The 9,796-nt window shown below is 47.1% G+C and overlaps 1 protein-coding gene across 3 annotated transcripts; it reads right to left on the reverse strand.

Moving 5' to 3' along the window:
- Window positions 1-118: 118 nt before the first annotated feature.
- Window positions 119-8,237, reverse strand: pou1f1 (POU class 1 homeobox 1). 3 transcript variants are annotated; one of them, XM_064976575.1, is made up of 8 exons: window positions 8,098-8,237; window positions 3,450-3,616; window positions 2,211-2,372; window positions 2,017-2,115; window positions 1,679-1,921; window positions 1,406-1,570; window positions 1,244-1,304; window positions 119-1,086 (listed from the first exon to the last, which is right to left on the reverse strand). In XM_064976575.1, the coding sequence occupies exons 2-8, from the start codon at window positions 3,586-3,588 to the stop codon at window positions 879-881; spliced, it is 1,077 nt and encodes a 358-aa protein (XP_064832647.1). In that variant the 5' UTR covers window positions 3,589-3,616; window positions 8,098-8,237; the 3' UTR covers window positions 119-878. The 3 variants fall into 3 exon arrangements, with proteins under 3 accessions (XP_064832647.1, XP_064832648.1, XP_064832646.1); XM_064976576.1 differs by lacking the exon at window positions 3,450-3,616; XM_064976574.1 differs by lacking the exon at window positions 8,098-8,237 and having other exon boundaries at window positions 3,450-3,812.
- Between the last annotated feature and the right edge of the window lie 1,559 nt (window positions 8,238-9,796).

The following is a 9,796-nucleotide window of genomic DNA, read 5'->3' on the forward strand; positions in this document are numbered from 1 at the left end:
ACAGTTATAATGACCGGGTGAGTTTAGCACAGTATGCACATGTTGACTAGTGGGCTGGATGTTTGTATTCACAGAAACACGTCAATAAATCAGGGAATAATGTCACTGTCATACAATGCAGGGTGCTCAGCTCCCTTTTATTGGGCTCTCAGAAACACCAACTGCTTAATAAATGAATCAACAAATCATTACATTAAATGCATGTCAGTGCACAATCCATGAATTCATTAATTGCATCTGTTAAATGTTTCATTAAATCATATTTTTTTCACTCTATTTTTATTTGTATACATCTACCCTGTACTGAATGATTGATTGTAAGAGGATAACTGGCACTTCTGGCCTGCTTTTGAGCCCAGCTCTACACTGATGCAGTATAATGTCCCCAGTATGCTACAGGGACACAGGTGCTTGTATATTCATCACTTAAATCATCTCCTGTCCTCACCACACTGTTGGTTTGTATGTATTTATTCATGGGAAACGCATCATGAAATCAGTACGTATGAAAGATGACACGTGCAACTGGGACGTTTTGATTTCTTACATATCAAAATGTCTGAGAATGTCTCTATATAGTTCTCGCTCTCTCTCTGGGTTGAAGATGTCTCTGACTTGAAAACACAAATCTGTCAATAAATTAATGTTCACATTCATAATCATTCAGTTTATATATTACATTTGAGATAAATAGATCATGATAAAGACACATGGGAATGTATTAGAGTCATTTGTTTTTACAACGACCAGACACTTCTGGGAGAAATAGTATTAGGCTGCAGGCACTTGAAGATCAAAAGGCTTTTAGTCCAATGAAAGAATGAGGTCACACCCGAACTCAAGGTTTTATGGCATTGGGGGACAGATAGGGGTTAGGGTTATCTATAGGTAGGACTGTCCTTGGTCAGGTAGGAGCTGTGGTGAAGGCTGGTCTTGACCCGTTTCTCTCGTTGCCGACGGTTACAGAACCAGACCCGGACCACCTCCTTCTCCAGGTGTAGCCCCTCGGCCATACGGACGATCTCCTGAGATGAGGGCTTGATCTTCTCCCCGAAACTACGCTCCAATGCCTCCTTAGCCCCCAGACTACAGGAGGAGAGGGATGCAGTGTTTTAAAGAGGGAGGTGGTGTTTGATCAAACCACTTTCAACCATCTCTGTAATTGTAATGTGTAGTTAGTTACCTGATGGAAAAATATGTTGTAGGTATGTGATGCATAGGAGAAAATTGCGAGGGTAGTTACCTGATAGTGGTTCTTCTTTTCCTCTTACGCTCATTCATGCCCATTTTCTCATTAAACAGAGCTGTGGAAAGAACAACATTAAGGTCACATGCTTACTCATTCATTACTTTAAGGTCATGGCTGTCCCTCTCTCCCAGGGTAAGATCATGGTTGTCCACTCACCCCCGGCCTGCTCTGCTTCGTCCAGCCACTTGGCCAGGATGGCCTTTAACGTGCAGGCGTTCTTGAAGCTCAGCTGCAGGTTCTCAAAGCGACAGATGGTTGTCTGGCTGAACTCTGAGCCATGCACCGCAGCCAGAGCCTCTCCAACGTTAGTTTGGGTGTACCCTTTGAAACAGACACACACACACACACAGTCAGCCATTACATTGTGGGTGTGCATGTGTAACTTTTTTAAACAGTTCAGAACAGAAAGACAGTAGCTATCTAACTCACCCAGTTTGATCCTGCGGAGTTTGAAGTCGTTGGCAAACTTCTCCAGCTCTCGTATCTGCGGTGAGTCCATGCCGGGGGGATCATCTGGTGGCCGGCTCCTAAGGCGGAGGTCCTTAGTGCCCCCCAGGGGTGGCTCCTCAGACAGCACGGCAGGGGGCAGTGGGGGGAAACTGTGGCTCAGAGAGCACGACCCCCCACCCAGACCATGCTCTGGAAACTTATACAGACAAGGGGCCAATGAACCTAAATAGATGGAGAAACATCAACTGTGATACCAGCTACAGCCAGTAGAGGGGAGTGTAGCTGTATGAAGGGTGTTTGTGTGTGTGTGTGCGTACCTTGCAGTGTGTTTGCTCCGTTGACCATGTTGGGGTGCGGGACGCTGCAGGTCTGCAGGATTCTGGTCTGAGATATACTGGCAGACAGCATCTCCTGAGCTAGGGAGGAAACCTTTATCATCAGCAGCATCCCCACCACCATCACCATCCCCACCACAACCATCATCATCATCACAACCACCATCATCACTGACCTGCCATCATGCCGTAAGTGGTCTGTTGGTTGCTATAGTGACAGGGTGTGACAGGGTAGTGCAGGCCGGGAGGACCGTTGCTGAGGGCGTTGCTAAGGGTGGAGGTGGAGAGGTGCATGTGGGAACGCTTGGAGGACTGGAGGAGAGATAGACCTGACGGGACTGGAGAGAGGGTGAGGGGGAACGAGGGAGAGAGACCTTGGATCAGTTTAGACATGGCTTTTTGCTGTACTTGTGTAATTGTCCATGGGTGCACCTGCATGTGGAAAAAACTGTATTGAGTGATAGCAATAGAATGGTGGTTGATTTACATTCTTTGTTGTAGAAGCTGTAGTGTTGAATTAGCTATAGTGTAGGTTCCTTTCCAATGACGATGGACAGAATATTGAACTTCAGTTAGCAGGTGTGTTCTTCTGGTGAAGTCATTTCTCGTGGCGAATGTGGACGGTTAATTTAGCTCTCAAACTGGACAGGCTAATAACACTCCTACTGTCCTATTTCTCTACAGACAGACACAGCAGGGAGAAACTGTGAATCTTTTACGAAACTGAGACAATGTTCAGATGCAGTCCAAAATCTTCATCTTCAGCTGTAAAGTAAGATGTGTGTGCGTGTAATAATAATAATAATAATTTCGTGGGTGCTATTTCATGTGTTTTTTCCATATCCCAACTCTCCCTGAGACCCCCTTCGGAGAGATAAGTCACGGCCAATGTCTGCCAACGCGACCCTGGAGCAGTTCGGGTTAAGTGCCTTGCTCAAGGGCACATCGACCAATTTTTCACCTTGTCGGCTCAGGGATTCAAACTAGAAAACTGTCGGTTACTGGCCCAACGCTCTAAATGCTAGGCTACCTGCTACTTGTGCATGTGTGTACACAATTGCGTGCCAGTGTGAGGGTGTTAGTTAATACATCCAGTCTGCAGCCTGGATAGCAGTGGGGGTCACACAAACACCCAACCTACGCTCTCTACACACACACAACTCTATCCACCTCTATGGAATCTCTCCAAGGCCAAGAGCTGGAGATGTTCTATCTAGAAACATCTAAGAGAGATCTTCAGGGTTCAGCTATAACAGCTCTGCTAATATCCACCCACACACACAGCAAAAAGACAGCCTCTAACACAGTTACACCACAGAGAGCAGGACCCAGCACAACTGTTAGAAGACTGGAAATGGTTGAGAGGGATAGAAAGAATGTGTTATCAGGGGTTAGGGGTCGGCGTGAGAGGTTACCTGCGGACACCATGTTGTGTGTGTGTGTGGAGGCGGAGGAGGGCAGGCAGTCTGCCACGGAGGCGTGGTGCATGAGAAGGGGCAGGGAGTCTCCTGCCAGGGTGGTGAAGGAGTCCGCGCTGAACGCCTGGCACGACATCACGATGATCTCACGACCTCCTTCTCACCTGGATAGGATCAGGAAGATTGACCTTCCCTGCACTTAGCTGTTCTCAGGTGCTGACCTCTTGTCGTTTCTTCCCTGGACAGGTAAAAGCTGCTGTGCTTGGCTGGTCCCCTCTCCTTCTGCTTCCTATGTGTCTGTCACCTGGCCAGTATCTGCTCTGTGTTCCTCCCTGGCCTCCCTGTGAGCCCACCTGAGTGACGCACGCCTGTCTACTGCAGGTATTTATACCCCACCCTTCTCTGCCCCCCCCCCCACCACCCCCACCTCATCCTTGTGAATATCCGCCCCGCCACCCAACCCCCCATAGCTGGCTGTGGTTGTATCTGACTCTCTGCCTCCAGCGCTCCAGCCAGTGCCGGGAAAAGCCTGGATTAGTAGCAGAGAGAATTGGGTAACTTAATCTTCTCTCTAGGTGGGTCTCTTTGGGTCCCCCCCTCTCTCTCAATCCATTTATTTCTCTCTCTCTCTGGGTGTCTGTGCTATGCTATTTTTATGATGTGGATGGATATTCTGAGCAGCAGACTCTATAGGGAACAGATATTCCCATCGGATTCCATTTCAAACTCTATGTTTATGAGAAGAAACTGTGCTAGGGTAACATGTGTAAAGACAGAATAGTCATGAGTGCTGCTGGAAAAAGAAGGCACACTACATACATCAATAGTATCAAACATTCACATCTATAGGTTTTAAACTTCATTTATACTTTCTTTATGAGCTTTCTAGCAATGTCCCTCCCTGCAGAACTGCATACTAGACTAAGAAAACTTCTAGCAATACATTTGAGTTAATTTAAGCTTTTTTATGTGATTGACCTGTTTGTAGTGAAAGAAGCAGTGTGTGTTTGTAAGTGTTTGTGTGTGTGTGTTTGTACTCTAACCATCTGTCTGGCAGGATTAGGAGGGGAAGTGGAGAGGATGTGCCTGGCATTGTTTTGGCATTGTGTCTATATTATGTTAGTATTGTATCAAATAGGTTGGTATTGGGTGTGTATTGTGTTAATATTGTATCAAATAGGTTGGTATTGGGTGTGTATTGTGTGGGCTCTATGTGTGTTAACTGTGTTCGCATGGAAGACAACAGAAGTCATCTCTGATTAGTAGTTCATCTGGAGACGCGTGCCTGCATGAGTTTCTCTCTGGCCCCGAGTCACTCTGCTGGTGAAAAGACTTCAGTCCAGCTGTTGTTTTTGTGGTGATTATAGTGAGAGTTAAACCAGTGAAGTCACACTGTTGTTTAAGAGATAATAAGCTGTAGTTGTAGGGAGAGTAGGTGGGCAGCAGGTGAGCTGATGTCACCACCTAGCCAGAGGTCAGAGCATCATGTGGGCACGCTCCAACCTGCCTCACAACACCACAAGCCATACTGATGTACCCTAATAGATCAAATTGATTTGTAAAGCTTAGAAAACAAGCAGTGAACACACTACAATGCCATTTTAAACTGTCAAAATTGATAAATCGTGGTTTATCCCTATGCCTTTGGCAAGGTGCTTAGTTGCGGTTCAAATGTGTGTGTCTGTCCTCAGCAAGGTGTTTAGCTGTCTGACCATTTCCAGAGGAGCAGGCCCTTTAACCACAGTGAATAGTCTCTGTAATGTCCCCTACTGTAAATACTAATGTCTGGACGGAACGAGCTGGATTCTTGGAGCAGAGAGAAAGAATACTGGTACACAGGAGAGAGGAGAAGCAGGGTAAAGAGAAGGGTTAGGGAGGGTAAAGAGAGGGGTTAGGGAGGGTAAAGAGAGGGGCTAGGGAGGGTAAAGAGAGGGGTTAGGGAGGGTAAAGAGAGGGGTTAGGGAGGGTAAAGAGAGGGGTTAGGGAGGGTAAAGAGAGGGGTTAGGGAGGGTAAAGAGGGGTTAGGGAGGGTAAAGAGAGGGGTTAGGGAGGGTAAAGAGAGGGGTTAGGGAGGGTAAAGAGAGGGGTTAGGGAGGGTAAAGAGAGGGGTTGGGGAGGGTAAAGAGAGGGGTTGGGGAGGGTAAAGAGAGGGGTTGGGGAGGGTAAGAGAGGGGTTGGGGAGGGTAAGAGAGGGGTTGGGGAGGGTAAGAGAGGGGTTGGGGAGGGTAAGAGAGGGGTTGGGGAGGGTAAGAGAGGGGTTGGGGAGGGTAAGAGAGGGGTTAGGGTTGGTAGAGAGAGGGGTTAGAGTTGGTAAAGAGAGGGGTTAGGGTTGGTGTAGAGAGAGGGGTTAGGGTTGGTAGAGAGAGGGGTTGGTGTAGAGAGAGGGGTTAGGGTTGGTTTAGAGAGAGGGGTTGGGGTTGGTGTAGAGAGAGGGGTTGGTGTAGAGAGAGGGGTTAGGGTAGGTGTAGAGAGGGGTTAGAGTTGGTGTAGAGAGGGGTTAGGGTTGGTGTAGAGAGGGGTTAAGGTTGGTGTAGAGAGAGGGGTTAGGGTTGGTGTAGAGAGAGGGGTTAGGGTTGGTAGAGAGAGGGGTTAGGGTTGGTAGAGAGAGGGGTTAGGGAGGGTAGAGAGAGGGGTTAGGGTTGGTGTAGAGAGAGGGGTTAGGGTTGGTGTAGAGAGAGGGTTTAGGGTTGGTGTAGAGAGAGGGGTTAGGGTTGGTGTAGAGAGAGGGGTTAGGGTTGGTGTAGAGAGAGGGGTTAGGGTTGGTATAGAGAGAGGGGTTAGGGTTGGTAGAGAGAGGGGTTAGGGTTGGTAGAGAGAGGGGTTAGGGTTGGTGTAGAGAGAGGGGTTAGGGTTGGTGTAGAGAAAGGTTAGGGAGGGTAGAGCGAGGGGTTAGGGTTGGTAGAGAGAGGGATTATGGTTGGTGTAGAGAGAGGGGTTAGGGTTGGTGTAGAGAGAGGTTAGGGTTGGTGTAGAGAGAGGGGTTAGGGTTGGTGTAGAGAGAGGGGTTAGGGTTGGTGTAGAGAGAGGTTAGGGAGGGTAGAGCGAGGGGTTAGGGTTGGTAGAGAGGGATTAGGGTTGGTGTAGAGAGAGGGGTTAGGGTTGGTGTAGAGAGAGGTTAGGGTTGGTGTAGAGAGAGGGGTTAGGGTTGGTGTAGAGAGAGGTTAGGGTTGGTGTAGAGAGGGGTTAGGGAGGGTAGAGCGAGGGGTTAGGGAGGGTAAAGAAATGTGTTTGGAAGGTAAAACGTGGGGTCATGGTTGGTATATAGAGGGGTGAGGGAGGGTCTATAGAGGGGTTAGGCAGGGTCTATAAAGGGGTTAGGGAGGGAAGAGAGAGGGGATAGGGAGCGTAGAGAGAGGGGTTAGGCAGGGTAAGGAGAGGGGTTAGAGAAGGGTTAGGAAGGGGAGAGAGAGGGGTTAGGGAGCTGTGAAGAGGAGCCTTTCCCATGGTGGAGGAACAAAGACCCTCAACCTAATTAGTGATTGGACCATGAGCCGGCAGGGACCTGTCCCCAGCACCTGCCCTGTTCCGACCCCTCACTGAGACACACACAGACACACACACACAGCCTGATCTACCAGAGCAGTGGGAACAGGACACATACACGTCTTCTCACAGGTATCACATCATATACACACATGCACCCGTACAGTACTGAGGCCAGGTGATCTGTGGGTAGGTGTGTGTGTGGTTGTTTGTGTGTGGTTAAGGATGTTGGTAGCTTTCATACAATTTACAATGAAGTAACAAAATAATTTCCTGGAACGTTATAATGTCATCTCATACAGTACAGTTATATAAAGCAGATGAAGCGTACGTAGTTTACATAAAAGCTGTACTTACTTTACACAAGCAAAACTTAATTATATTGAACTGGGACATTAATGTCACCTGAAACTGAAGTGGCCAAACAGCAGAGTCATGTTTAACTCCTGTTTCCATTATGCAAACCTGAACTATAGCAGAGCGCCTCGCCAACTGATGAATATAGAGAGCCACCCTATGCTTCCATCGTGCAGCATCTGCCCTGAGCGCTCATTGCTTCTGAGCTCTACTGCATAAACACGTAGCACCAGGGCATGAGGCTAATTTCATCAACATATTCAACAAGCTAAAGGTTAGCCTGGATATACAACTCTGCTCCACTCATCTGCTCTCGTTTAGTAAATGTCACAGCCAAATGTTTTCCGGCCAAACGAGATTGCATGTTTTTGTTTGTTTGTTTGTCCCCGATTGCACAGATTACAGGAAGTGCATTGGTAGTGATTCCTTGGTCAGTTTACATTTTACTGGTGTTATATCTGTTGGATTTGTCCTTCTGTCACTACGGTAAGACTTAAGACAATAAGAGGAAAAAGGTTCAAATATAGTAGAGTGAAGGTGATCCACATGAAGAAAGTCATGTTTCTGGATAATTATCAATATGAAAATGTAATCTTAGCCTCTTTTTTTGTATGTTCATCCTGCTACAGTTAGCGCATACTGTGGTTAAACAAACAAGAAGATCAATGCTCTATTGGTTACTGAGAACATGAAATTCTCTATTACCACAGAAACCTTGTGAGCAAGGAGACGATTCAGTCATAGCCTGCTTTTTAAAGAAAATTTCCCCTGGAGAAATGTAGAAAGTTATCAGAATATGACCTACCAGTCCATCAGGGCATATCTCTCTGGTCAATCTGGTTTATTTTATCTCTCTCTTTCTTTTTCTCTTTGCTTTGTAGCTACAGTTCCAGACCTCCCAGACACTGCACCTCATCAGTCTGAACACTCTCTCTGCTCCCTCTGGAATACGGCTCTGGTAGTATATATATATATCTGACTGGTAATATATATTTATCGGACTGGTAAATATATTTATCGGACTCAATGCTGAATGTTTAAAGATACAAGTATTTTACTATCAATATACACCGCGAACACACCCGAGTCCCCCCTCTCTCCCTCCATAGTAATAGCTGACTGGGTACTATACTTTACTGATAGGCTTTCTCTCTGTCGACTACATACACAAATACAGCTAACAATGATATCATGATAATGCAAAGAGTGCAGTGTAGGGTCATATATTTATATACTTTAAAATAAACATGCACAGGAAACTATTTAATCGTTTCATACTTATTGCTTTCAGCTGCCTTTATACCGCCAAAAGAAAATGAAATAACCTCAATCTATATTTTCACTGAACATTTATGGGAAACTGAGAGGCGGCTAGAGAGAGAGAGAGAGAGAGAGGCGGCGAGAGAGAGAGGCGGCGAGAGAGAGAGGCGGCGAGAGAGAGAGGCGGCGAGAGAGAGAGAGAGAGGCGGCTAGAGAGAGAGAGAGAGAGGCGGCTAGAGAGAGAGAGAGAGAGGCGGCTAGAGAGAGAGAGAGAGGCAGCTAGAGAGAGAGAAAGAAGGCTAGAGAGAGAGAAAGAAGGCTAGAGAGAGAGGGAGGGAGATAGAGAAGACTAGAGAGAGAGCGAGAGGGCTAGAAAGAGCGAGAGAAGGTTAGAGAGAGAGTGAAGGCTAGAGAAGGCTAAAAATAGAGAATTCTAGAGAGAGAGAAGGCTAGAGAGAGAAGGCTAGAGAGAGAGAGAGAAGGCTAGAGAGAGAGAAGGCTAGAGAGAGAGAGAAGGCTAGAGAGAGAGAGAAGGCTAGAGAGAGAGAGAAGGCTAGAGAGAGAGAGAAGGCTAGGGAGAAAGAGAGAGAAGGCTAGAGAGAGAGAGAAGGCTAGAGAGAGAGACGGCTAGAGAGAGAGAACAGAGAGAGTCTGTAGAGATGGAGATGGAGAGAGAGACGGCTAGAGAGAGAGAGACGGCTAGAGAGAGAGACGGCTAGAGAGAGAGAGAGAGAAGGCTAGAGAGAGAGAGAGAGAAGGCTAGAGAGAGAGAGAGAGAGAAGGCTAGAGAGAGAGAGAGAGAAGGCTAGAGAGAGAGAGAGAGAAGGCTAGAGAGAAAGAGAGAGAAGGCTAGAGAGAGAGAGAAGGCTAGTGAGAGAGAGAGAGACGGCTAGAGAGAGAGAACAGAGAGAGTCTGTAGAGATGGTTTGTATGTACTTTGTAAGAGCTTTCCAGATATGCAGCTGAAACATACCATGGTGTCGTACAGGGGTGTGCAACTCCAGTCCTCGGGGGCCTGATAGTAGATTGTAGCTAAGCAACAGGCGCTCTAGGGAAACTGTGTCCACATGGACATGGTGTGCTGGCTGAATGAGCTCCATACTACCCACGATACGCTTAGGGTTTCTGTATGTAGTTATTACAGCAATATGATAGATGGATGGGCAGGTCAAATGTTTTCAAAAGGAACTACAACACCATTCAGAGTGCTCAATATAACAACAGGGGATTCAAGAGCAATTTCC

This window comes from Oncorhynchus masou, chromosome 10 (genome assembly GCF_036934945.1).
Source record: "Oncorhynchus masou masou isolate Uvic2021 chromosome 10, UVic_Omas_1.1, whole genome shotgun sequence".
NCBI lineage: Eukaryota > Metazoa > Chordata > Actinopteri > Salmoniformes > Salmonidae > Oncorhynchus > Oncorhynchus masou.

Bases quoted from the DNA above. Each gene is read 5' to 3' on its own strand.
- pou1f1 (XM_064976575.1), bottom strand. From the start codon at position 3,588: ATGTCGTGCCAGGCGTTCAGCGCGGACTCCTTCACCACCCTGGCAGGA. The intron at 2,373-3,449 runs GTAACCTCTCAC...CCCTCTCTCCAG, and splicing joins ACACAACATGGTGTCCGCAG to TCCCGTCAGGTCTATCTCTC. The intron at 1,571-1,678 runs GTGAGTTAGATA...TCTGTTTCAAAG, and splicing joins ACTCCGCAGGATCAAACTGG to GGTACACCCAAACTAACGTT.